This window comes from Globicephala melas, chromosome 7 (genome assembly GCF_963455315.2).
Source record: "Globicephala melas chromosome 7, mGloMel1.2, whole genome shotgun sequence".
NCBI lineage: Eukaryota > Metazoa > Chordata > Mammalia > Artiodactyla > Delphinidae > Globicephala > Globicephala melas.
In genome coordinates, this window is record NC_083320.1 from 97,848,034 (window position 1) to 97,875,973 (window position 27,940).

General features: G+C 45.3%; 2 protein-coding genes across 6 annotated transcripts in view; both read left to right on the forward strand.

The window, feature by feature from the left end:
- The window catches only part of NCKAP5 (NCK associated protein 5), a 1,056,997-nt gene extending 1,045,333 nt beyond the window's left edge, over nucleotides 1-11,664 (forward strand). For 4 of the 5 annotated variants that reach the window (XM_070046011.1, XM_070046012.1, XM_060302522.1 and 1 more), the window contains one exon: nucleotides 10,163-11,664. In XM_070046011.1, the coding sequence (XP_069902112.1) occupies nucleotides 10,163-10,444 (282 nt within the window). In that variant the 3' untranslated portion in view covers nucleotides 10,445-11,664. The remainder of the gene's footprint in view (nucleotides 1-10,162) is intronic. The other variant, XM_070046013.1, reaches the window with a different exon arrangement.
- A 1,689-nt stretch (nucleotides 11,665-13,353) lies between these two features.
- Nucleotides 13,354-27,940, forward strand: part of LYPD1 (LY6/PLAUR domain containing 1) — a 51,127-nt gene continuing 36,540 nt past the window's right edge. The window contains exons 1-2 of the mRNA XM_030843831.2: nucleotides 13,354-13,517; nucleotides 14,846-14,983. Coding sequence (XP_030699691.1) covers nucleotides 13,466-13,517; nucleotides 14,846-14,983 — 190 coding nt within the window. The 5' untranslated portion in view covers nucleotides 13,354-13,465. The remainder of the gene's footprint in view (nucleotides 13,518-14,845; nucleotides 14,984-27,940) is intronic.

Here is a 27,940-nt window from a genome sequence, read left to right on the forward strand (position 1 = left end):
AAGATTAAGAAAGGTGAATGTGAATAGTCATTAGTTAACCTATGGAAAACATTTGCCTGAATGATCTTAAAGACTAAAAATGGGAGGAGGTCAAAAGAAACTAAGCAAGTTAAGGAATTATTTAAAAATTAGGATTAGGGTAAAGGGGCACATTCAGAACTTTGAGTTTGACAGGATATTTGTGTTCTAAATGCCATTATCAGACCAAATAGTAGGCTGGTAGACTAGCCTAACAGTTCTCAGGGATTTGTCTCCTAATATATCTGAAGCTTTGTTCTCTATTGACATCCTAATAAAAAATCCTTAGCATGTACGTTCCGTGTGAGCAGTAACTTTGTCTCATACACCTCTCTATCTCCAGCATCTAGAATACTGTCCTGTACGTAAAAGGTGCTCAACAAATATCTCTTGAATAAATAAATGATGTTGCAAGAGCAGTGTAATCTCTATTTAAATATTTATTAAATCCAGGTCCAGAGTTGAAGTAGTGATTGTCAGTGCCATATTGTGGCAAAGGATGGAATCCGGAACAAACGTGGATTCCCATTGGCATTCTCCCAACTAGCACATCCTTCCATTCTAGAACCCCCCAGTGCTTACTGGGTAATGAGGAATAACAGCGTCTTACAGTTGTGTGCAACACACAATATAAAGCTTAACGTTTCTAAATCTTTAGAACAATTTCCACCAAGGAATCTTCTCTTTAGAATAAGGATCAGGAAATTGGTACTGATTCTGAGTTGCTCTGACTCTCGGGATTCGATATGTCAAATATCCTTGGGAAATAAGTTTATCCAAAGCAAAGGCTGACTGGCCCTCGAACTGAAACATAAATGACATTGGGAGATGAATAGCTTAAACCTGAGTAGAGCTAACACTCTTACATCCACAAATATCAATGTGTCTCTGAATGACCCCTAGCACTCAGTCTCATTGAATTCCATGGCTATTGCAAAGCACCTCATAGATTGGATACCACAGTGCACTGTGACTCCCAAAGGGTCTACCAACTTCTGTTAGAATTCCAGGTTGCCTCATTATTTATAGGTGAATAAGTAACACAGAATGTTTTTCCCTGGTTTGGGCCCTCACAGCATACCTCGTAATAAAAGCTTAGCCTTTTCAGGTACATTTTTATGATGTCCGCCCTTATGGTGATATTGGAGATGTTCCTTTGGAAAGGGAACATCCATGAAAAAAAATAGTGTAACTTTCTTTTAACATTCACCCAATCCCCCCTAAAAAGTGTGTTTTATTTTTGCTTGAAAGAGTAGCCCAAACTCTATCACTCCAAGGTGAAGACATAGCTCTATGGTACTAGAATACACAAATGGTCCCTTCATGCTGGATTTTCCTCTGACGAGGTTCATGGGCTCTTTATGCTACAAATACACTGACATCTAAGCCAGGCATGGCCAAGCTCGCTGGACAGATAGGTATCCTATTTAAGACATGAAATGATGGAAAGGTTAGTCAAAGAAAAAAGTCTAATCAATCTTTGAAGGCAAGTGAGTAGCATATCAATTTATTTTTGTCCATAATGGTGCCTGTAAATGAAAGGCCAGAAAGGTTTGGTGCCCACACTCTCATCAGCCGGAATCATTAGCCTGACGCTAAGATAAACAGACTTAGGAGTTCCAGCCCAGAGCCTGCTCAATTCTCATTCCTAAATAAACATTTTGGTTAATATTATTATGTTGGAAGAAGAAAAAGAAATCTGACAACACAAATAAGCGTGTTACATTTAGTTAAGCTAATCATACAGTCAATGAGCTGGCTTGTTTCCCCAAGTCTAAGTCACTGTGAAACAGTGCAGATTTTGCTTCTGGAGAAATTGACCAATAGTGATCAAATCTGATGTATTACTTAAGGTGATTAACCTATATTTTAAATTAAATTTGTGGGTCCATCCACCTCCTAGGAAATAAAAATTTAAAAATACAAGTTTTCGGGCTTCCCTGGTGGCACAGTAGTTGAGTGTCCGCCTGCTGATGCAGGGGACGTGGGTTCGTGCCCCGGTCCGGGAGGATCCCACATGCTGCGGAGCGGCTGGGCCCGTGAGCCATGGCCGCTGGGCCTGCGCGTCCGGAGCCTGTGCTCCGCAGCGGGAGAGGCCACGGCGGTGAGAGGCCCGCGTACCGCAAAAAAAAAATACAAGTTTTCAAATGGGCATTTCACGTGATGGCACTAACGTTAGAGAAATCATGAATGTGTCTTTTGCACGTTCATATAATCATTTTGCCTAATCGTGATTACATGCCTTTCCTTTTCACAAATGCCTTTCTCTGTCATAAACAAAGTTTAGGGTTTTCTTTATGTTCTTTTTCTCTTCCCGCTGAGGGACCCGGTCCCACATCTCCCCCATTTTCCATATCCTTAAAGTGACTTCCTTCTTCCGTTCTTTTGATCTGGTCTTTAAATGTCCTTCGCAGCCACTGTTTATCTCCAAGCTAAGTTTTTTTCCTTTCCGTAAGATATATTATTTTCTAACGACCCTAAGCTTCCTACTGCACTTCTCTCTGCTTGCTTTTTTTTTTTTTTTTTTTTTTTTCCCCAAAAAAGTAAGCTCATTTTTCCCCTCTGGTTCAGGGCTTCTAACAGAGGTCATTGAAAGTCATTGATCCTGGTAAGGGACAGCAATACAGGTAATAATATAGTCATAGAAGCACATCTCAGCTGAAAATTACTCTTTCACCTAATAAAACCAGTTTGCCCTGGACATACTGAGGATCTTCAGGAACCCAGTAAGGAAACAAAGTGCCCCAAGTGCAGCATCGTATCTCCCAGCGTGTGGTTGGGTGGAGAGAACAGTTCTCTATTACCTATCTGTCACATTAATTTTTCAGAAGGGCAAGTGAAGAGTAATGTGTCCACTTGAGGTAATAGAGGGAACTGAACACCGAGAGCAAGTAATTATCCAAGTTGGAATTTGACCAGGTTAGCAGGGTCAACACCACAACTCTCAAGAAAAGTCTGGAGGGTCTTCCCTGTTCACCAAAGGTCACTTTATCTGTTTTTGTGTCTCATTCAGAAAGTAGCTCCACCAGGAATATAGTAAGAGGTGGCATTAAAGAAGAGATTAACCTGTGCCTCTAAGAGAAATGACTTGAGCTGCATCGTTTTCCTTGAGGTTGGCCTGCCCCCAGCAAACATCACTTAACATAGACTTTGTATGTGCACAGATCTTCAACTAAGAGACCCAGGATTAAAATACTTCCTCCCCATTCCCACAAGAGCATAACACATAATCATCTTTCCAGTGCCCAAGATTTGCTCATCAGGAAAGGGATGGAGGAAATCACACCTTCTGCTCCGACTCAAAGCTCAGGATTAGCCAGCCCGTCTCCTCTATTTGATCCATCTGCTTCCAAATGGAAGCTTGGCTATATTTCTCATCTGCTAAATCATCTTACTCCCATTGCTTCACCCAGGGAGACGTTTCTCTGCCCAAACCGACTCACTGCGGTCTCCCGATTTTCCCGCTTCCTCCTGGCCCCGCTGCATATGTGACTGTTTGGTTAAAATCTGCATCGTCACACATAATGAGAACTGTTGGGTTGTGGTAGGGGCACGATGCTGACACTTCTCCCCAATTTCGGGGGTGTTTCTTTCCATGTGGAAGGAGTTCCCTAGGATAACACTCCTGGTGTCTCTAAGCTCCGCTCATTCACTTCTCAGGAGACGGAGGAGTGGCTTGTTTAGCAAGTTCACAGATACACAGTATATATAAAATAGACAAACAAGAAGGACCTACTGTATAGCAGAGGGAACTGTGCTCAATACTTTGTAATAACCTCTAAAGGGAAAAGAATCTGAAAAATAACAGGTATTATACATTTATAACTGAATCACTTTGCTGTACACCTGAAACTAAGACAACATTGTAAATTGACTATACTGCAATAAAAAAATAAAAAATAGCAAGTTTAGGAAGGGAACAGGGAAAGCTTAAGCCCATCTCCTGCTCTCCCCGCCCTCTCTCAGGAGTCAGGCTGGCTGGAGAAGCAACACTCATGTTGTAGGTTTAAGAAGACCTGCTCCCAGCCCAGGGCTGCCAGCCCAGTCTAAGCCTGTCTGCTTCTAGACCACTGCTGAGAAACTCACTTCTTTGAAGATAGAAACCTCATTCTCCCTATAAGCTTTCTCAGTAATAGAGCTGATATTTTAGCCTCCCATCAGCCTTTTTCTTTTATCTCTTTCTTCAGTTCATTCAGAACTAAGGTGGGGAAGAGAAGTATTTATCGTGTTACCTGAAATTCCAATAACGGATGCGTAGAAGACACACAGTTCAGAATATTTTGGAGTCACGGAGCTTATAGAGTGGGAAGATGCTTTTAAAAAAAAATCTTTAGCGTAAATACACTAAGGTTCAGAGAGGTCACACAGCTAATTAGCACAGTGCCAGGAACGGAACACTGGCTTTCAAATACCTGGTCTTGTACTTAGTGATTAAAATCCCAAGTTCTGTGGTCAGGCTTCTCCTGCTTGAGTCCTGATTCCCTAATTTATTAGCCATGCGTATGTGGCCTAAATATTTCAACCTCTCTACTCTCTATTTCCCTATGAGTATCATGGGGATGAAAATAGTACTGTCTCAGAGGGTCGGTGTAAGGATTAAATGAGATAATTCATGCACTGCATTCAACCCAGTACCTGACACATAGTAAAAACGCTTTATAAATGTAGCTGTTGTTTTCCTACCACATGTCTTGTTGAACTGATTGACAGTGAGTCATTATAGCAATAGAGAAATAAGAAATCATGTGGATGAAGATACTGTTTACATTAATTTATGCTAAGAGGTCTAGTCCTCTTTGCGAATATTAGTGCCCAGCTGAGGAATGATGCTGCATTTCAATTCCACAGGTAGATCTGAATCTCGTCCTGACATTTTACAGTAGACAGACTAACCAGTATTTTCAAGATACAATCAACAGATGGAAACTTACATGAAATAATAAGAGTAGCTTTCATCATAGAACACTAATCCATTGTGCAAGTTCATGAATTTGCTACTTGTTTCTCCCCTGCTGTGGGCAGGAGTTTCTGGCTATACATGTGTAACATGTGTCTCTCTGAAGCTGGTCTCATCATGAGTATATTTTTTTCTGGTTTATCACTTGAGTTTTTCTGTATCACCTTATACATTTTCCCCATCTTTTCCTTATGACAAGGGCACGTATCACCTTCTGTTTTATCCTTCCTTGTGTTCAGGTTATTGGTGTAGGCAGAATCTCTATTGTTGACTATGGAGGAAAAATGGTATGTGTTTGTGTTGAAAATCAGGAAACCAAGTTTCCAAGTCTAATTTCACCTGACTTTGAATTTGTGCGAACCACAAATTCCATAAATACCCCATGTAAAGTATAGCTGACACCAGCCTCCCTCACCTTCCAGCCTGATGTAAGAGCAAAGTGAGATCATAGATGGGAAAGCTCTTTGGAAATAAAAACTATTTGTTATTTATAACCCAGGTTTCTGGGCTGATACTTTCCTGAGTCTGGGCTGGAATTCTTGGAACCCCTTGGGATAGGCATAGCTCTGTGTTTCTGTCTTTACAGTGATTCTGTCCATTATAGAATCTTAAAGGGCAAGAGATAGACTATCTGGGCAACTACAAGACCTGAGATAGACTATAGAATGGTCTACAGATGCAGTAGGGGCACATGAAATGGAAATTTCTTGGAATGTACTCCTTCTTACCTACTCTATATCTTAATACTATTCACCCTTCAAAAGCGTTCCAAGAGCCCCGTCTCCTTTTCTATGAAACTCTCTCTGAGAATCAAGACCACATAATTATTCGCACAGATTATTCATATAGTAGATTGGTTTGATTGATTGATTATTTGACTACAAGGAATTAAATTAGCTAAGGTATAATTACTAAGGCATTTCTGGAGAATATGTCACTACTTCTTGCTTGAATTATTGTTAATAATGTCATCATTACACGAAAGATAGGAAAATATTTAACAACGAGCAAAGCTATTTATTTTAAACTTGAAAATACATTCTCACCCTTTTGAGCCCTACTTTTGTTCCCAAGTGCAGTGAAAAGCCCCACCAAAAAGTGAACTGTACAACTGTTGCCACCTATAGGTGGCAAGTGTAGTATATTAATTTTATCATAATTTCAATGCAGCACGTTATACAAAGGAAATGACAGTGTTTTATGGGACCCACACAGTCTTCAGGAATCTTTACTGGGTTTGTTACCATTAATATTATTGTTGCTGTTCTGGGATCCTTATTTCAGAGGCTCCCCTTAAAGGTAATATGGGCCGATATTTGTGAAGTTCTTTTCCACGATAGAGGTTAAGAACTTGGGCTCTGCAGGCAGACTGCCTGGGTCCAAATCCAGACCCCACCACGTACTGCTCCATGACCTTAAGTTACCTAACTTCCTCCAGGCTTGATTGCTTGTAAATGAAGATAACAGGGACACCTCCCCCACAGAATTGACGTGAGGATGAAAACAGATCATCCGTGCTACGTGCTTAGCCGAGTGTCTGTGCAGAGCAGGCACTCAGTTAAATGCTGTTATTACCATGATTCGTTTTCAAAGCACCTTCACATACATTTGCTGCAAACTGATGTGCACTATTGTTACCGAAAGTGGGAGTCCGGCTGCTGGCCGCTCTAAAGCCAATAAAGAGGCAAGGCTGGTGGAAAGGATCCCACATGCCCGGAGCGGCTGGGCCCGTGAGCCACAGTTACTGAGCCTGCGCGTCTGGAGCCTGTGCTCCGCAGCAAGAGAGGCCCGTGTACTGCAATGAAGAGTGGCCCCCGCTCGCCACAGCTGGAGAAAGCCCTCGCACACAAACGAAGACCCAACACAGCCATAAATAAATAAATAAAATTTTAAATATATATATATATATATATATAAAAAATTCTAATTCGAGGCAGGGAAGTAAGCTACTTCAGTGCTTTTGTTCTTAGCTGGCAGGACCACTGGAGAAATCCCAGCCAACAGTTGAGACTCTACTGATGGTAGAGAAAGCTGAGTCCATCATCCAGTCTCCATCGAGAGTCTACTGACGATGAGCGCTGGGCTCGGTTTTTAGGGGGAAAGCTGATGGGAGAAGGGGGATGAGGGGGGTCATCTAGGACATACAAAAGAAGTATAAAACATGATGACTAGATCAGAAGTTCACACACTGCAAAGATTGCTGTTTGACATACATAGTGGGGGTTATTTTTGTTATTATTGATTTGTTTTTCCTCTTAGTATAAGCAAATACTTAAAATTAGAGGATCTTAAGTATAAGCAAATATTGTTCTAGATTCATGGCCTTACCTTTAAAAGCAAAGACCTGGGCCCATGTTTCTGCACAGCTGCAATGAGCTAGGTCTAAAGAGCTGCCTTTAGAGGAGGCACGTACTGAGCTGACCACACTCCTCACCACTCCCTGTAGCTCCCCAGCACTGAGCTTGAATGTCAGTGTGTCCTCATTGTCACTCTTACACTGATGTTGTTCTTATAGTCCAGAGATACTTCGGTACCCACCCCTCATCAAAACTGTGAAAATAAAAGGAAGACCGAGAAGGCATGTGATTTTTCTTACAATGGGCCATTCCTTCATTTCCATCGCCTCCCCAGCCGATGTAGGCCTTTGTCATAATTAATTGAAGCGCCAAACCTACAAGCAGGAAACATTTAGAAAACAAGATGCACTATATGTGTCCCATAGACAGTGGGTGTTTTCATGGTAAATAATCCTTTCCTTATCACTACCTGAATACACTGAATTATGCTTTTCACCTGTCTCCCCTCCAAGACTACAAGTTCTTCTAGACTAGCGATTCTCAAATGTTAGCATGTGTCAGAATCACTCGGTGACCTTGTTAAAAACTTTTTCTGGGACGCTGCATTACGGGTGTAGTTAAGTCGGGGCGGGACTCGAGAATTTGCATTTCCAACAAGCTCCCACGTGATGCTGATGGTGCAAGCTGCCTGGAGAGCACAGTTTAAGACCCACTGATCTAGAATAAGAATGCTAGCTTACTATGATTTATTGTTCCGTTTATTGAGCACCTACTCCTATGCGTCAGGGTCTTCAGGTGTTCTGCTTCTAATACAGCAATCCTAAAATAAAGGTATGTCTTATTAGCTTTACCTGAGGAAGGGTGCTCTTGGGCACTTACACAGCCAATGAAAGGGCAAAGCTGAGACTCCAGCTCAAGTCGGCCTGCCTCCAGGGCCTCACTCCCCTCCTACAGGACGTAATTTTATTCAGCTGTGTGTCCTCAGCACCAAAACCTTCCACCTGCCTCATGATAGCTTCTCTAGTGAGTGTTTATTGAACGAACTTGAGATCCACGTTGACCAGAAATAGGCAAGGAAAAGGTTCTTGAATAAAGAAAAAGGGAGAAGATATTCAGGTGAGGAGGAAATTGCATTGAATGGCCTCTATTTACCTACATTTGGTACAATCAGAGCTTTCCTACTCCCTTCATGTATTTTTCATATTGTACTTTATAATTCTTCTTAAAGAACGCTCAAAATTGGCACACCACGAGAAGGGGCTCCTGCATGGATTCATTCCTAATTATGGAGCCATTCTTTTGTAATCACCTAGGCATCTGTTCCTCAGCCCAGCTCTTTGTCGAGGTAGCCATTTCAGATTGAAAACTTGCTCTGTGAGTAATGCTCCTGTACGTTAATAGTATAATGAAATAAGCATCACTTCAAGGTTGATTTTCAAGTATTCCCATAGAATTACACCATTTCCCCATAGCAGAGAGAGAGATGCTGTCTGAGCCTGCTCTTGGGACACGGGAACCATCCACTTCTGTATCTTTTTCTTTTCTCTTTCTATTAAATATTTAGCATGTGAGAATTCACAGGCTTTGGCTATGTCTGTTTTTGCCCAGATCCAAACACAATTTCCTCATTGTACCTTTGACATCCATCGTAGCAATGTTGCAGGGAGGGATGGAACTGCCTATGTTAGGGCCTTGGACAGTAGCAATTGAGATGGTTTGGCACATGTGGATGGCAAAATGAAAAAAAACATACAGGACATCTTGTCCTTTATTACAAGAGTGTGGAAGGCCACCAGACAGGAATTCAAATCCTGTTCTCCATCACTTGCTGAGCCACCTTGGGCAAGTGGCCCTGTCACTCTGAGCCTTGTTTTCCTTCTCTCTAAAGTGGGGATGTGTAACTTACAGGTCTGTGAAAAAGGGCTTATAAATAAAATACTTTGTGTCTTTTACATGGTGGATGCTTAATAAATGGTAGCTATTGTTATCATCTCTAAGGCCCTGTTCCTACTTCTTCCTGGATGGAATTTTTGCCTGAAAGAGGAAAAGGAAATGAGAAATGTGGTTAGTGGCTTTCACACCTCCACCCTTGCAGTTTTTGCATCTGTGCCTTCCTATTCCGTCTCACCTCAGACCTCAGGAGTCACTTGAGCAACTAAATATATTCATGTTTACAGAGTTTACCTGCAGTAATTATCGAATATGACTGCAGTGTTTTATGAAGTCCCAGAGACTACCAGTAACAGCCTATAAATATTCCTGTTTACGTTGGTTTTACTAGAACCTCCTGGAGGGAGAGGTTACTCGGGTGCAGACCTGTTACTATGATGTTTAAGCCCTTTTTGGGCCTTGAAGAATCTATACCCTCACAACCTGGGATCTCTTTCAAATAGCATAAAACTTGTAAAGGGACAAAATACACACGTGACAATGCATCTGACAAGTTTAATGTGTACTTAAATTTTATGTCAGTTTAAGGGATTGCATGCTTTTTTTTTTTTTCATAGAACTGTCATTTCTGGCTGAAATTCAGTCCCTATCCATATTTAGAAACAGGACAACTAATAATATTTAGTAAGAAAAGAAAACTGTGATTAAGAAAAATAAGGCACTTTACGTGAACAAATGTTAGATGGATCCACTTAAAATTAAGTGACACTTAACTGATTTGCAAATTGGGACCTATTTATCTCAGTAAAATGATTAAAGTCTTGATTTATCCCTAAAATTGGCTTTATTACATTAAATTATACTGGAAGATTGTTAAAGACTTGTAGGTTCCCTCTATCCCTTTAAATTGTACTTTATACTGACAATAATTGAATATTGGATAGAATAACTTGATTTTGCAAAGAAATATGTTTCTAATATTTTCCTCCTTTTATTGCAGAAATTGAAACAAGTTGAAGAAACAAGAGAAGACCCTGAGAATAGATTACGTAAAATTTCCCTGGAGTCATTCAATAAATACAACGGCAATACTGTGATCTTATTAGAAAAAGAGACGAACTCTCTGAACAAGGTTGAAGTACAAAAGGAAGAAAAAGAAAAAAATGAAGAGGCCTCTTTGAGTAACTCTGATAGGCCTGGGGTAGACAATTTGGAATCTTTGAGTGATTCTTTATACGATAGCTTCTCTTCCTGTGCAAGTCAGGGTTCAAATGATGTGTAAAGGACTTTTTTCCCCTTAGTGAGCTGGAAATGGAGCACTTAAGAAACAGGGCTGGGAAGCGGGGCAGGTAGAGATGGCAACGAATAAACTATTGCAGTACCAGGGCCGCCACTGTCAGATTCACAGCCAGCAGCCCACCGGAGCTTACTTCCCTGACAAGGCAATAAAGATAGACTCTACTTGCTGTGTTCCGTGAGGATTAAAAGTAAACACACCCAGGATACACAAGTCTTAATTTTGCACTTTTCTTTTGAAAAAGAAGTTGTACAGAAGTTGTAAATTTTTTTTTGGAAAAGAAATTATATTTGTAGCAAAAAAACCTTAAAAAGACAGCAATACATTGAATCAGTGCCACGCTCTTGAAATGATGCCCTAAGTCTTAGAAGCTGATAATATATTTTTGAAAAATTCCAACTCCAGTTTTTGTTCAGGGCACTGTCCTAGCCCTCAGATTGTTTGATGGTACACTCTGTAAACAGAAAACAGGGCCTGCTGAAAAACCAGAGGGCTGTCTCTCATCTCCATCTCATAATCTCAATTCGATAGAAACTTTAATCCCAGTGCAATTTCCAAATTGTTGCCAGAGAGATTCAGGTTCTAGTAATAAGTATAATTCTGCTTCTACTGAAAACTGTAGAGGAAGGTACTCAAGTGTGACACTGATCAGAAGCTATTTGTATCAGAGACGATGTAATTCTACTTTCCCTCCAATCATTTCCTTGCATCCTCTTCTACTTAGTGGTTCTCTGCAACTCTCAACATTATCTGTTGATTTTTATCTTCTGGCTCTTTTGATTAAAAGCTGGTCAATCTATAAATCAAAGTAAATTCCTGTTTGCAATGTTCACTTTGTAAAAAATAAAATGGTTGGTGCTATGAAAAATTCTTACTTTTTAATATCCTTTTTTCCTACAAAGTCTGTTTATATGTAAGGATAAATTCTATTTTAAAGGTTACCGTGTATTTTTTCTAGATGCGAACTATTTATAATTGCTTTTGTACAGGAGCTTGTAAACTAGGCATAACAGATATTTTTAGGATCTATATGGGTACTTTAGTACACACTCGTTTCTTTAAAGAGTATTGTATGATCAGTGTTATTTGGTTAATTTGTGCAATTTGTTATATTTGAATTTTGTTGTCTTAAATGAAAATTATGTCATTGTCTTTCAGACTCTTTAAGATTCTTTTGTTTCATTTCTGAATAAACGTCATATCACAATCGCACCCTCTGAAAGCTTAGAAGAGCTTCTTCAAGGACCCTTCGGCGCAATTAGTTATTTGAATCTCACACGCGCTCCAACGACGCATTCCCCCGAAGGAATAAGCAGACTAATAAGGAAACTGGCCCTATTCCTCCAGAAACAGTAATTCAGCCAATTGTAAGATTCGAGTCTGCAGACTAGCGAGTAATGGTCAAAGCATTTTCGTCTCCCTGAGGGGTTAACCAACTAGAAATGAGAGGAAGAGGGGTGCAAAGGGAGAGAAGGAGCCGGAGGCAGATAGGGAACGATCTCTGCAGAGGAATGACAAGAAAGTCATTGAAGCCCCTTTCCGGACCCGCTCTGCTGGCAGGATAGGGAAATAGATGATCAGCATCCCGGCCTAAGAGAGCTTCCTTCACCTCAGAGAGGAGGCCCGAGTAGAAGGAGGTGAAGAGGGGCGAAGCTTATGAAGCCCTTTCCACCGAAATGGATGCTGCCTAGGGATTTGGGGGACAGGCGTGGGAACGTGCGGGGTTGGGGGCGGAGGCTCCCAGGCGTTCCGGGCGGGCCAGCGGGCTCCCGTACCACCTGCGGCAGGGCTCGGCGGCCAGGAAGGCAAACGTAGCAAGGTGGCGTTCCGGGAGTACTCCAGGTGGGTCGCTTGTACAAGAGAGGGGGGATGGGGTGGGGGGAGGTGGCGAGGGGTGTGCCAGTGCCCGAGTCCTGGGCTGGGAAGGCGCGGTACACGAGAGGACGCCGTGAATAGAGCCGGAGGAAGCTGCCCGGCCTTTTGGACGAAGGGGATGGAAGAGAGCAACTCTCGTCTTCACCCCAATTTGCTTTCTAGTGGGAGCTCATTCACGGTTGTCCCCGGAGCGGCCCTCTCCTAGGCTAGGCTACCGCACCCTCCAGCGATGCGCGCGGTAGACGAACCGAGGCCCGAGCGCGCGAAGCTGGGCAGGGTCCCCACCTACCCCGCCCACTGCGCCGCAGCTGAAGCCGAGCCCGGTAACTACCCAGGGGCTTCTCTGAGGAAGAGAAGGCGCAGCTGCACCGGATACCCTAGGGAGCCTGCGAGTGTGCAACTTTGCCAGACGCACGGGAGCGCGGCCCCGCACTCCCTGCCGGGTGGACCGGACCCTGCCGCGGGCAACCCACCAGCCCCCGGGGGGCGCAGAGGAGGGGGGCAAGCGCCCCTGCAAGTAGAGGCAAGCAGTCTTCCCACCCCACCTCCTACGTCCTGCTGACGGCGCCCGGCCGACCGCCGTGGCACCTGCTGCGCCCTCCTCCCTCTTTCCCCAGTCTCCAGCCTCCCAGCCTCCGAAAACTACACTCTCCCTCTCCCCCTCGAGGCGTCCCAGGGGACGTGCGGAGGCGGGAGAGGAGGGCTATCGGAAGGGGGTGGACACGTGAAAAGACTATCCCAGCCTTCCCCGCTCGCCACCTCCACCCCAACTCGGCAGCCGTCACGTGGTGCCTGGAGTGGGAGGTGGGGAAAAGAGGCGAGACTTTTTTGGGTGCTCCGGATCGCCAGCAGTTCCTTAAGCCTCCGTCGCCAACTCCGGAGACGCCGGGCACTCACTGCCCGGGAGCGCGAGCCAGAGAAGCGGCGACCCGCAGCCGGGGGCCCCGGCGCGGGCGATGCGGGCGCCGGCGGCGGCACCTGCGGCTCGTCTTGGCGGCGGCGGGCGCTTCGGCGGCGGCAGCGCGGGCCCCAGCAGTCTCGGCAGCCACAGCCGCTGCGGCCCGGACAGCCTCCGCCGCGGTCGCCGCTTCTGATGCGCCTGCCCGCTCCCGGCCCCGCGGCTCCGGGAGGATGTGGGTCCTCGGCATCGCGACAACTTTTTGCGGACTGTTCTTGCTTCAAGGTAAGATGACGAAGCGGCCAGCCGTCCGGCCGGGATCGCACACCCTGTGTACCCGCCGGCCGCTCTGCCTCCGCTGGGCGCTCACCTCCGCGCCCGTGCTGTGCAGGAGTCGCCCGGCGGGAGTTCGGCGGCGGCGAGTGGTGTCCAGGGGCGCTAGATGGGAAAGTGCCCAAATCCTGCGCTGCTGGAGGAGCGGCGGCAGCGGCGGATTGGTGGGACTCGGGCTGCAGGTGCCCGGGCTGCGCGGTCGAAACAAGCAGCTGGGCTGGGGAGGAGGGAAGGTCCGAGCCGTGCAGGGTCTCGGCGAGGGAGCGGGGGCGACAGTCCGCGAACCCGCCAAGTTGTCAGGCGTCGCTAGCAACCCGTGGTAGTGGCGCCGCCGACAGGTGAGCGGCATGCTGGTCAGCCTGTGGCCTGTGCTGGCCGGGGCTGCGTTGCTGCGCTCCGAGCGCGACCGCTGTGAGTCTGGGAGGGGAGGTGCGCCGGGTCCGGGGCTCATCTGCCCGGGAGCCGGGGGTAGTTAGGTCTAGACGCGAGCTCGTAGATCCGAGCGGAGCAGTCGGGCTGGGGCGGGGAGAGGTACAGAAACGTCTGGCTCCTTCGCTCCAGTACAGGAGCGGCTCCCAGTCCAGCTCTGCAGAGCTGGGACCCGCACCGGGAGCCCTAGCCAAACGGAGCCCTGAAAGCCGGGAAGGAAGGACTGTGGTGTCGCGGCCGGGGATGCGCGCGCGCGCACACACGCACGCACGCCCCTTGCCACACGCCGCGGCCACCCCTGCTGCTTCGGGAACCGTCCCGAAGAAAGGCGGGGGACTCGGGGCGCAGCAGCATTGAGCGCCCGACCCTTCGTCCGCCTGGGGGGGCCTCGGAGCCACAGCACAGGGATGCCGGCTTCGACTATCAAAGAAAACTGAAAAGGCGTCTGCGAAGGCAATCGCGAACGGTGCCGACATAGTAATTAACTCATTTGTAACCAATTAACAATTAGGCAAAGCCTTCGGCGTAGGCTGGAGCCGACGCACGTCAGGTCCTCGGCTCTCGGGCGGCATAGCCCTCCTTTCAACTTCCGTGGGGGAAGAGCCGGGTGTGGTGTCGGATGGGCTCTTTGTTTCTGGAGAGTGGGTCCAGGGCTCGCGGGCCAAATCCCACTTTATATCCTGCGGGACCTTCGGTGGCCGCGCCGCCCTCTACCGGCTTCAACCGCGGCCGCCTTCCGGGGAGACCCAGGAGGGAGGGCGCCGCAGCTGGCTGGAGCGAGGGGCAGGATGCTGGCTTCTGGGTTAGTCTCGGGGCGGCCCGGTCTGAATCCGACTGCGTCTGTCCCGCAGGCTTTGCGTTGCAAATCCAGTGCTACCAGTGTGAAGAATTCCAACTAAATAACGACTGCTCCTCCCCCGAGTTCATCGTGAATTGCACGGTGAACGTTCAAGACATGTGTCAGAAAGAAGTGATGGAGCAAAGCGCAGGTAAGAGCCCGGCAGCCCCCCTTTTCCTCCCCTCTCCAGCCTGGGCTGAGGTGGGACTGAGGGGGCCATTGCATTACAGGAAAAGGGATTGACTTTGATATAATGCAAAGTCACTGGTTATCCCAGATTTACTTTTCCAGAGCTGGGAAAATGAAAAGTTCCAAGTTACTTTAATGTCATTAGAGTTAATTACCAGGGCTTCTCCCGGAGAAGAAGCTCATATGGCTGTGGGGGAGGAGTGCATTTCAATGAGTGGCTCTCCTCTTTTAATCGACTGCCCTCACCTCCCTCTGCTAAAAGCTGATCGGGAGACTGGCAAATGTATGGATAACCGGCTCTGCTTGGGCAACTAGACAGTAGCCTGTGAGCAGTGTCAGCCTGACATATGAAGCTAGTTGAAGTTCCCAGAGGTCAGCACTTGAAAAATGTGTTTTGTCGAAGAGCCACGCCATATTTCCTTGAAGAACACTACAGCATCTTTATTTAATTTTAGAACTGATGCATCCAATTCCAGGCAAAAATTGCCAAAGATCTTTCAAGGGAATGTAGTTCCCCGCCCCACAAGCTTAGCTGCCTAGTGGGCTGATAGAGGGCCTGCGCATGAGGCGAAAAAAGCAAGGGGTCTTGTGAGAGAAAACCTCACTCATTTCCTGCAGTCTTCTCGTGGAGCTGGGGCTCCCCAGCCCCGCCCAGTAGTCTCATCAGAAATCAAAGCCCCCCAAAAAGTGCAACTGGAACTTTGGGGAAACGGGTGAACTGGAGTTTCAATGCCAAGGTCAGGTCCATGAACATAGACTTTGCCATCGTAAGGATGTTGAAAAGATGGGTGAATGATGTCCAGTGCACCCAAGCGCTGCTTCTCTTGAGTTGGCTGAACTGCCCTGCCCACGGAGCCTGGTGAAGGGTCCAGCTTGTTAAGTGATTTCCCTTACCCCGCTGGCAGATTCACGCAAGGGCTCTAGTTTTAAAGTGAGCACCTTGGGAAAGTAGTTTCTTCCCAGAGAAGGGCCTGGAAGTGCCTTGTGGCTTACCACATAGTAACCTGGGGAGCAGATAGCTGGTCGCTGTGCTGTGACGTGGCGTGCGTGCAGGCAACTTTAAAGGCTCTTTTTTTTATAGGTCATTAGCAGTCTAGGTGTGGAGTCTTTCCACCAGAATCACTTTTCTGAGAAGTCTGAAACGTAATCGCTCGCAAGAATAACGTCTCAAACAAAGCAGCATGCATTGTTTTGTCATATGGGATTCGGACTGTTAAAAAGGCAAAACAAAACGTAGTGATGATTCTATAGCTAAGATTGACACGCGTGATTCTAACAGCTTGTTTCTTTTCTGCTTGTTTCTGGGAATTTTATGTGAGCAAAAATGGATGATGGCCTTTCTACCTGAGGAACTCCCGTAATTTTCCTCAGAATCACTTCGAACACTTTACTGTGTCTCTCAAACATCTGTAGCTTTCTTCCAGGCAGTAGTTTAGAGCCAGACAAAAATGGGGATGTGAAACTTTCTCATCGTCCTCTAGGCCAATGCTTACCTGGGTATCATATATCATAACCTGGGATATGGTTGCCACGAGAAGAGGACAAGCTGTGAACCAAATTTCTTGCTCTCTAAAAGTGTATCTGAGGTGAACATTACAAACTCCATTTTCAAAGTGTGGTTTTTCATCTAACTTCTCCCTCTCCTCCACCACACACTGTAAAAAAAAAAAAAAAAAAAAAAAGGCAGTGCTGGCCTGATAACGCCTAGCTTCTCCCCGCAGAGCTGTAGCGCTAAGTCCATCAGTGCCTGACCTGAAGTTGCTATTAGCTCAGTCAAGGCGGGCATTTTGTCACCAAAGCAGGTTTCTCCCACCACATGTCATAGGCTAGAGGGTGACAGACACTGGAGAAATAAGGCAAGCTCAGTCGTGAAGCTTGAGAAGCAGAAACAGTTGATGGGCTCAAAGGGAAAGCCGGTTATTAGGGAAAGGATGCAAGCTCTGCACACGTGGAAACCGGGCATTCTTAGCCTGAATTCAATAGAAATCAGCCAAATGCACGTTTCTGTGCTTAAAGTGCGATGGTCGTGGAGGGATGGGGGCAGGAGGGGGAGTGGGCTGAAATTTCCAAGGCGCTTCCATTGTCATCATGTGATGGCTGGAGACCAATCAATTTAAGTGGCTCTTAACCCTCCCCTTGTTGGCGAGGCTGGAGAGCCAACCTAAAACCTCTGATTGTTAAGTGACCACAGCGTAGTATACTCATCACAGTAGCAACAGCTAACTCCTGTTGTGTGCCCTGTGTAGGAGGCTCTTTCCCTGTGCTTTACGTGAGGAAAATTACCTGAAATCCGAGCATCCTCTTTTGAGGCCCTTATTTCCCCAGGCCACGACCCACCGTGTTTAATTACACTGCAGGGTCAACTTCTCCCCTCTGGAGCAAGGAAGTCCCACCTGTTCAATGATGCTATTAGGAATCGAAGTCAGAATCGTTTGTGTTGATCAGTAACATATACCGTTCCAAGAATTTTAGCGCTTTGGAATCGGAAGGGCTTTTGTTGCTGTCATTGTTGTTTTAATTTTTTGAAAAATCATACACACTTTTCTACAAGAAAAATTACGAAAGGGGGTTTAGCAACCTTCTTTCTACTCCATCTCGTATAACCACTTCCTGAATTTCTCCTTTAACAGAGAAAGTTCACCACCTTTTGCAGCTCATACACACAAACTAACCTACCTTTGCATAAAGATTATAAGTAAATATAACAACAGAAGAATCATATTTACGGGGATAAACCATAGTGGGTAGTTGATTTATAGTCAAGGGTGCACATTGGAATCTGGGACTTTTGTTCAAGTCCACATGTCTGGGCCCCTCCTTGAAGAGGCCAGTTCTGGAAGTCTGTGGTGTAACTGGCCGTGGGTCAGCCTCCGCAGGTGACCATGGGGTGCCCTGAATTGAGAACTGCTGGTCTGGACCAACCTTTTTGTGTTATAGAGGAGGAAACGAGGGCCAGAGAAATTAGATGTCTGGTCCACGTCTGTCAGCCAATGGTTACTGCGAGGCACCTGCTTCCTGGGCCAGCACCTTCCACAGTAAAATATGCTGCCAGGGTTGCCTGCAAAGATAATTCAGGTAAAGTGCTAAAGACTTAGACAATCCTCACACCCACCAGGCTCACCTAATAGGCTTAGTGAACTGGGTTGAGCGCACGAGCCACAAAGTGGATTTTGTAAGAACAGGAGAACCAACTGGCAGGACCTTTACCTATTCCCCAGAGCGGCATTCCTATTAGATGATGAGATGATTCTCTGCTCCTTTTCCGTTTGGTCATTTATGGGGAAATAAGGCATGGGTTGTGGGGAAGAGAAGGCATCTTTCATTGTCCTTACTAACTGATATTTAAATGTTTGCATAATGAATGACTTGTTCTCTCCAGCTCTGCACTTAATGAGTTAGTGTCTATGAACCAGCACCCTTGATAATGACATTTCTCTTGCTTTCGCCTATCACCGCCCTCCGCAAAATATTTCAAATATCGATTTTCACTTCGGAATAGAAGCCCCCCGCCCATGAATTTTAAAACCAGGGTATAAGGAACGTGAATCTGCGTTTGTTTGACAGTGCAATCTTGTAATTAGAGTTTTTCCTCTTGACTAGATACAGTGAAAGGGGCGTAATTTAATTTTTATAGACTAGCCAATTTCTGCCCCTAGCAAAATATAGCTCTGCCACTGAGCAAAATGTTACAGGTTCTCCTAAACCTTATTTAAAAGTTAAATGCAGTATATTGCGAGAAAGTTCATGGTCTGAATCAGTAAGCTAATCGATCTCTTCACCCATCCTTTGCAACAGGCATTAATCTGTCTGTTTTGCAGTACACGAGTTCACTGATTTATATGCCACGTTGCATCTACCTTATGGCTGTATAAGTAATGGCTACTTTCCTTTTGGGTTAGTTAGTTGCTCATTAAGTTGGGCAGGGATGGCTCGATGCCTTGGACAGGGTAATTTTATGCCTTATTTTCCCATGAGCTATCGAAAGATAAGGGGATAGCAAGAGAGGACCTGGGGTCTCTAATCAGTCACCCACTCTTAGCAGAAAGCAGTGGAAAGCTGACCACGGCCTATGTTCTCTTAAGGCCGTGCTCTGCTTAGTTTCACCAAGATTTACAATAACAGGCTGTAGTTTGTGTTTGGGGTGCTCCTGGCAGGAAGAAGGGCCCATTTTGCTTATCAGTATTATATCAGGGTCCCTTTATACCCGGATTCTTTAAAGCACACACATGGCATATATATGTATGAGCGTATATTTTTAAATTTTGCCTATATCAGTTAACACACACAAACATAATTCTTGTGAGAAAAGAAGTGAAAATATTGCATCCTCCTTTTTTGTAGCTGTTCAGATCGTACAAAGACGTTTTCTAACTTCTTTTCCCCAGAACGTCTTTGTTCAGAGTACCAGTGATGTTTGTTAATCTTCTGGTGCCCTTTATCTGCTCCATATCTTTTTCTCTTACCTCTTCTCTCCTGTCATCTCCCTTTTGAACATCCTACCTGTAGCCCTTACTTTCTCATTCTCAAATCCATTTTGCATCACTGAGATGGGCTATGGACTCCACTCTAAGAATAAAGTAAAGAACAAAAATGAAAAAATAATCACCATACTTTAACTTTGCCAAGGAGACTGCAACAGATTAAAAAACTTTAAAATAAAAAAGATTCAGGTGTCAAGAAAGATATTCTCATATATGAACACCGGCCCTGCTTAAAAAGGTTTCCATGCCAACCTCAATAATGTTATGAATTACACGGGGAAAGATTCTGTGCGATGAATGTCAATATCACTACCTCCTTTCCAGTGGGACCCTGAAAGAACACCTTTCTCTCCAGAGCAAGACATTTTGCCAATCCGACTGTTCACTTAGTTCTCAAGATGCATCCATCTTTTTCATGTGGCAGGCGTAGCCGACTTCTGAGGAGGTCTTCAGAGGGTGAATATCAAATGTCATTAGTCCCTCGGACTCTCCAGTACGTAAAGTATTTGTTTATGTTAACTTTCCAGCTGAACAAGCAGCCAGGGCTGACCTCCCATCTCCAGAGATGAAACGTTTGAAGATTGATCCAGCTTCTCCCATAACACTTAATTCCTCCCACTGCGATTTCATGAAAGCTTCCATCATTGATGGTTTTCCTAATGAGTTTAAACAGAGAGGCTTCAAAGCTGGGTTTTTTCTCCCAAGTGAAAAATGAAACGAACTATGAAAACAAAACACACCGTTTCCTTTTGAACTTTGAAAAGGAAATCTGCTTCCCTTACATATTCCTGAAATAAAAAAGATCTGAATATACAGCCTGCTTTCTGTCTCTCCCTCTCCCCTTCCCACCTTCTTTCCTTCTTGCCTACCTTCCTCTCTCCCTCCCTTTCTCTTTCTTTTTTTCTCTGATTGACTGACTTAGGTTCTCATGCCCAGACCTGGGAAAGGTTTATTATCGCACTGTGCAGTAGTAGCCCACACCCTAACCCCTGTTGTCAGCAGTTGAATGGAAAGGGTATCCATCACCTTTAGGGAGCAAGGAGCCATGCTCCAGGTTTCCCAGGCTTGGTAACTTTAAAGAGGTTACTTAACATCCCAGGGGCTTAGCTTTCTCTGCTGTAATATGTAGAAACAGGCCACCTGTCTTCTTATGAGACACAGCAAGGCAGTGAGGAATGCTGTCAGTATAACCACCTTAAGGCACCAGTACTAAAGGGGGAAACCTGCCGGAATGCTCACCAGGAGTTGCTTCGTTCACTCTCCGTAGCTGCCTCTGAAGGCTGGCCCAGACACCTGAGCCTAAGTTACTTTACATATTACCTCTTCATTTCTCAGACTGAAGGAGTCCTTGCATGTAACCTTTCATTCCTTATAATAGGGTCCTTCTACTTAGCCTGGAAGGTTCGCAGTGAGATGATATATTCACTTGATAGTTGGTGAATCTGAGATGCAGAGAGATGTAGCAATTTGCTCAGGACCACGCAGCCAGTGGGACTGGAATTCAAGTCCTTTTTTCTTCCCCGGGATTTTTTCGATCACTCTAATACCATTTCTTTTCTGGATTTTAATTACAACTTTTTTGAGATGTAATTTACGTACCATACAAGGCATCCTTTTAGAGTGTATAACTGATTTGTTTTTAGTATATTCACAGAGTTGTGAATATAATCTAATTCCAGAACATTTTCATCACCCCAAAAAGAAACCCTGTACCCGTTAGCTGTCACTAATCTGGGAACCACTAATCTACTTTCTGTCCCTGTGGATTTGCCTCTTCTGGACATTTCCTGTAAATGGAATCACAGAAAATGTGATTTTTCGTGACTGACTTCTCTCGCTTAGGATAATGTTTTCAAGGTGCACCCGTTTCACATCCCATTTTGAAGTGCACCTTTCCTCTTGCTCGTCCAGGGGTCTGAAGGGAAAACTCAGGCTTGGCAAGTCCCTCAATTAGAGTGGGGTGGGATGAGATGGGGTAGGAGAGGGCATGGCTGTGAACCTGGAACTCCAGGGGCTAATTAGCCAGTTTGCTGAGTGGAACTAAAAACCTGTGCCAAGAGTAAGATGTCCAAGGGAGCCGTGGGGCAAAGGACCCAGCACTGGGCTTCCCATCCATCGCCTCCCTATCCATTGCCATCTGTTAATCTGCTTTTCCCTGAGGGGACCTTGAATTTGATTGTTAGCCACAAGAATCCTCAGGCATCTTGGGTGGGCTATTCCTGATGCCAGAAGCTCTTATCAGTGATCCCAGCTGCCCATCCCAACATCTGGCCTCACCCATAGACCATAGCCCTCAAGCATCCTGCACCTCTTGGGCTAGAAGAGATCTTCATTTATAATTTCACAGATGAGAAGCCTGTAGTTTTCTTTCCTGAGGGCTTAAGCATCTTGATGAGTCCATTTCCCTTTCTTCCCTTGAGAAAGCTTGAGGGTTGAGAAGTATTCTGGGGAGAGATTGTAGTTAAGGAAATGGGATTCTGGTGTGATTTGATCATCTACAAGGAATACTCAGTAAACATGTGCAAATCTAGCCTTTTTCTCCCAAACCAAGTCACTGATTAGAGTCTTTATGTACGCACAGCTGTTTGCTCCTTCAGAAGGTATAAGTTTCTTTTCTTTCCCTCTCAAAGACTAAGCTGAATCCTTCTTTGCCTTGTGGTGCAAGTGATTGTATTTTGGGGGAAGAGAATTGCTGGTAGAGGACAATGTTTCCTCCCCTGGGCATTCCACAAAAGGCCATATCTATAAAGTAGGAGCTTCAATCAAACCTGTGATGAATCATCCTGTGAATAAACAAAAGAATTATGATATATGTCACTAATTCCTTCTATCCACGGTAAACTTTGGGCTGTGGCTATATTGTGATTCAGGAACCGTTTTCACCAGCCAAAACTGTACCACATGTTCCCTTATTAATAAATTACTTCCGACCTTCTGATTGCCTTCAACAGTCCAAAGCAAAGCAGCAGAGGAACTGAATTAAGTGCTTTCGATAAGGTGAAACCATAAAAAGTTGGTAATAAATTGCTTTTTTCCAACAATGCATTTAAATAGAATAAAGCAGGAATAGTTCGCAATGCTGATTCCCACCTTTCTGACTTTGCAATAAACCAGGAGAGGGATCCAGAGGCAAAAGTGATTGAAGTGTTGCATTATTCTAAGGAAGTTGTGATACTTGGTCCAGGGCATTTCATTTCTCACTGGACATGGACAATAGCTTTTGATGTTCTTCTATTTCTTGGACTTGTCGGTGAGAGCGGAGGATGGGTGGAGACAGCGCCAGGAGCCGGTGATACCCGGAGAGGCTCTCAGCCCTCCCCCCGCCGTGGTCCAGCGTGCTGTACTCGCTGTGAATATGAATGTGCAGAGCAGCTTCGGGTGCCCTGCACTGAGGCTGCTTCAAAGAGCACCCAACGTGATGCTGGGTGATGGGTTTTGTGCACTGTTTCGTTGTTGCTTATGCAGAATCTGGCAAAACACTCAGGTCTCCGGTAACTTCAGAGATACCAAGAGGCTAGGCAGGTTGATGAGTTTTCCACCCAGTGAGGACATCCAAATGGATCTCGGCTTCAAAGCCAGCCGTGAGATATCATCTTTCGAGAATTTCCCTGGCTTCAGAGAGAAAGGCCGCGAGTGGGTGTGACCGCACCTGGAGAGGGAAGAGTTCGCTGACTTTCTTTAAAGAGGCCAAACATCATTCTACTCAACCTGTCACTGGCTGTTGGAAGGGGGAAAAAAAAAAAGAAAGCAGGTCAGAGGCAGTTCTACATAAGAGTGGGTTGAAATCCAGAGAGGCTAAACCATCCGTGTAAAACCTGGGTCCGTGTGTAAAAGCCAGCCGGGGGCCCTGCTTACCTGTGCTTCTGGAATTGACCTTCCCTGGTGTCGGTGATGACAGGAGAATGACAGAGGGCTGCTCTGACAATTTTATTTTTGGTCAGTGTTCTCCAGCCAGCAGTTTGGCTGGCGCATGACCCTTTAGTACTTTAGAGCATCCTTTCCTAATCGAATTGAATTGTAGCTTCATTCACTAGTGTCCATTGCTGGTGTTCATTTCTGTGCCCAGGGCTCCTGAAAGCCCACCGTGCCTGCCTCCCTCTTCCTTTGTCTCTCTCGGTCTCTCGCTGTTTCTCCCCCTCCTTCCCTACCTCTCTTTCACACACATATACTTACACTTACTCACTGCTATGCAGATATCCCATAAATATTTGCTGAATGAGTATGCTTGAAAAATCAAGTTTCAAGCTAAAATAAATAGGTTTATCTGTTGGTATTTTTTAAATATTATGTCGAAAATGAGAGCGCTTAAATCTCTATCATAAGAGGAAGCAAAGAACAAAGATAAGTTGAATATACTTTTTGCTTTTCCGTTAAACTGGAAAGAGTCTACTCATGCCTGTTAATGTCATTTAAGGAACAACTCTGAAGTGTAATCCACCCCAGTTTTTCTAGTAGGTCAGCTTTTAAGGATGTGCTTTGAATAGGAGTGTTTTCTGGAAACACACGCACACCCTACTTCTGCAATATTCCACTAACTTGGTACTCAAGCTGAGAACAGGTCACCACCCAGCCAGTTCTATCAGCTGGAGGTTTAAGTATTTGGAACTCTGTTACATTGAGATCTGCCTTTGTCATGAACTCCCTTAGGAAGAAATATATGCAGTCATATTCCCCCAACAAATCTCTGTTCCCTCTCCCCAGGCCTCTCCCGCACAGGAGATGCAAGTTTAAAATACAAATGGATAGGTCCCACGAGACAGAGGCAATCCAGACTTTCAGCTGGGGGATGTGCTTCTAAACCATTTGGTTTCGGAAAATTAAACCATAGAGAGAAGCAGAAAAAAAAAAAGACTCTGTTTTATGTTTTTGTTCTCCCATGGTCTGTCTTGCACTTAACACTTTCACTAGGCTCTAAGAATCCAACTAATTGCTTGTATTCTTGCCCTGTTTATCGAATATCATTAATATCATTGTCGTAAGACCTGGATGTCATTCTTATGTTGAAGCTCGAAGTTCTGGCTGCAGTAGCTTCAGGCGTCAAGAAGCATTTAGGTCTGTTCCCCTCATTGGTTTATGGGCCATAGTTTCAAAGGAGAACCAGCCATTGCTGCTGCCAGGTTCCTTTATGTTCTTACCTCCACTCTGGACCTCACTTTCTGCATCACTTAAGAAGGTCTTTAGTGGCAAACAATGGAGACTTGAGTCTTAAAGGCCTGTATTGTATACCTAACAAGACGATCCAGAAGAAGGATGCCCTGGGGTTGCTTCCACAACTCAGTGATGTCATCGAAGACCCAGGTTTTCTCCATTTTCCTACTCCTTTCCCTAAGCATTGGCTTTTTGTCCTGAGGCCAATTGCCTCTTGGTCACAAGGTGGCTACTTATATTCAATTAAAGGGAAGGGATAGCACCAAGGAGCTTTTCTCTCCAGCTTTTCCTTTTAACAAGAAAACAAAATCTCTCCCAAAGTCCCCCCAAGAGCCTGCTCCTTATCTTTCATTGATCAGAATGTCGTCTCATGGCCACTGTTTGCTGTAAGGAAGAAAGCAGAGGGTGGCTATCGGGTGGCCGACTGTCAGTGTCTGCCGAATCACCTTTTGCGAAATCCTTGCACAAAACCGGAAAGAATCCAGCATAGTGCTTCCAGGCCCCCTGGAGAAATAACAGGGATGATTTCGTCGCCCGAACGTCACCCGCTCTTTTGCGTAAAACAAACACTGAAATGCATCGTCAGAGGACCTCCATCGTGAATCACTGTCACGTTTTTCTCGTTTGGCTGTGCTGTGGGACATGCAGGATCTTAGTTCCCAGACCAGGGATCGAACCTGTGCCCCCCTGCGGTGGAAGCGTGGAGTCCTAACCACTGGACCACGGGGAATTTCCCACCTGTCACATTTTGGAAAGGGAAAGAAGTACATACGCTAGCAAGTGATGTCCCGACGTTTAGTTCAAGGTGTGTGTGACATTTCAGAATTTTGGTTCACTGAATGATGAGCTGTAAGAGTATAACTAAATTTTAGTGTGAGGATATTTTCTACAGGAGAGAATGATGTGTTCGTGGCGACGAATACAAGGGTGCCTTGAGTTAAATGATTCGATGTTCTCGGCCCATCCCATCTGGAGCCATTATGCCACCGAGGACTCTGTTGTCCCTAATTCGGGTAAATTTGTGTGCAAGAAACTGATTATTCATCTTTGGGCCCCGTGATGTTAACTTTGCCATTTTGGAACAATAATGAGAAGGCCTTCAGGGTTAAACATGCAAGAGCACAGTTTCATAGATCACCGAAGGGCACTGTTAATAGTGAGATAATAAGTCATAAATATCTGTTCCCTCAGTCCCCCACGGCAAACTGGGGCACAAAGACACCAGCTGAGGAAAAGCAAGTGTCTGTGCAGAAAGCTTCCTGGCTCAGAATGTTATAAATGAGCAGAGAAGTCCACATCTCATGTGAAACTCAAGTAAAACTAACAGTTGGCATTGTACATTATGGGTGGGTTGCTTGCTATAATTAAGGTGGCATCCGTGGTTAACAGCCTTGAGAATTAAACTCAACAACAAAAACTTTCGAAAGGGATAATCAAAGCCTTCTGAATAATGAAGTTAACACCTCCCTGTCATGAGGAAAGAGAATGTTCTTGAGGTATCTTGTTTCATGTCTGTGTTCTTGATGCTGTGGCCGTTGTTTGAACAGACACGTTTGTTTTTGCCCATAGGGGTCAGTCGGGTGCCTTTGCGTTACCCTGAATTTCTGGTTCCACCAAACTAGGCCAGGCTGGGCGGACGGCTCGGCGTCAGTACGCATGTGCAACGCAGACCCTGGCGCCTCCCTTGTTATTTGGCCCTTTAAAAAATGTTAGCATTCTTGTTTCCTTCCTGTGGCCATCTGCAGCTCCAGGGGATGGGGCATCTTTGGCTTTTAAAATATTCACATCCACAGCAAAGGAAAAGTACTTAAGAGCCAGAACACAGAATTGTCCAGGAAAAAACTACCTCCAGGTCTTCTCCTCCTTTTATGTCTGATGAATGGTGCCCATCGTGGCAGTAACGAGGCACAAGTACGTGCAGATAAGCTGCTTCTTCCCAAAATGTCCTCATTAGAACGCAGAGACTATCAAAATTCCTCACACGGTGTTCTTTAAGAGAAAAAAAAAAATACTTGGGAACAAATTGAAGATTTTTTTTCTCCCAGTTTCTTTCAAAACTCACTGAAAATGCATATAGTTCATTCCGGTTACCCATTTCCAAGCATTTTGCCTTGAGGAGCTGTTCCTAGTGCTGCATGGAATAGTTACTGTAGTGTAATCATAACTCCGGTGCAGTAAGTGTTGGTGATTTTTCGGGTAGAGGAAGATTAGCCTTACTCCCAGAGGGGCATTCACACAAGTAGCAGTTTGCCATCAAAGTTCGACTTTAGAACTAAATTATACAACATGGGATGAAAAGTAATGGACTATTAAAAGCTCTCTTTAGGGCTTCCCTGGTGGCGCAGTGGTTGAGAATCTGCCTGCCAGTGCAGGGGACACGGGTTCGAGCCCTGGTCTGGGAAGATCCCACATGCCGCGGAGCAACTAGCCCCGTGAGCCACAATTACTGAGCCTGCGAGCCTGGAGCCTGTGCTCCGCAACCAGAGAGGCCGCGACAGTGAGAGGCCCGCGCACTGTGATGAAGAGTGGCCCCCGCTTGCCACAACTAGAGAAAGCCCTCGCACAGAAACGAAGACCCAACACCGCCAAAAATAAATAAATTAATAAACTCCTACCCCCAACATCTTCTTAAAAAAAAAAAAAAACAATGTTAAATGGTTTTTGTTTCTGATTCTCCAAGTCCAGAGGCTATTGGAGCAGAAGATTAGTTGGAAAATGCTTCCCAATCCCACAGACGATCGCTATAGAATTAAATTCTAGAACACTGTGCAAACTGGGTCAAATAGAACCTGGTGGGGTTTAGAGGGTACCCAGTGGTTATCAGCCTTCTTTCTTACCCAGGTTCTGAGCAAATTGAGAAATAAAACAAGGAACAAGACAAATGAGGCCCAAAAGATCACCATTGTTACGAAGAAAGACTAGGTTGGAGGGAATAGCTTTGGGGGTGAAAGTCAAACAGTTTTCCAAATTAGCATCTTCAAATTAGCTGGTTTACCCAGTCCAAACAAAGCCAGAGAAGGACGTTTCTTGCCCCGGGGAGCAGGGCAGACCACCTGTTTGCTATGAGCCACTCACTGCCAAGAAAGATAAGGAAGGGGATGAACAGCATGTGCCCTGTTTAGTCTTCTTAAATTTACCAATCAGATATGTCACTCCACCTCCCTTGGGGAAGAGGGCACAGAGGTCTAGAGAAGCCAGGAGTTGCGCTAATTGAGGGAACATTGGAAGAGGGGGAAAACCATTCCCCCAGTAATCTTCCCTCAAGCCCATCACACTGAAAAATAGTCATT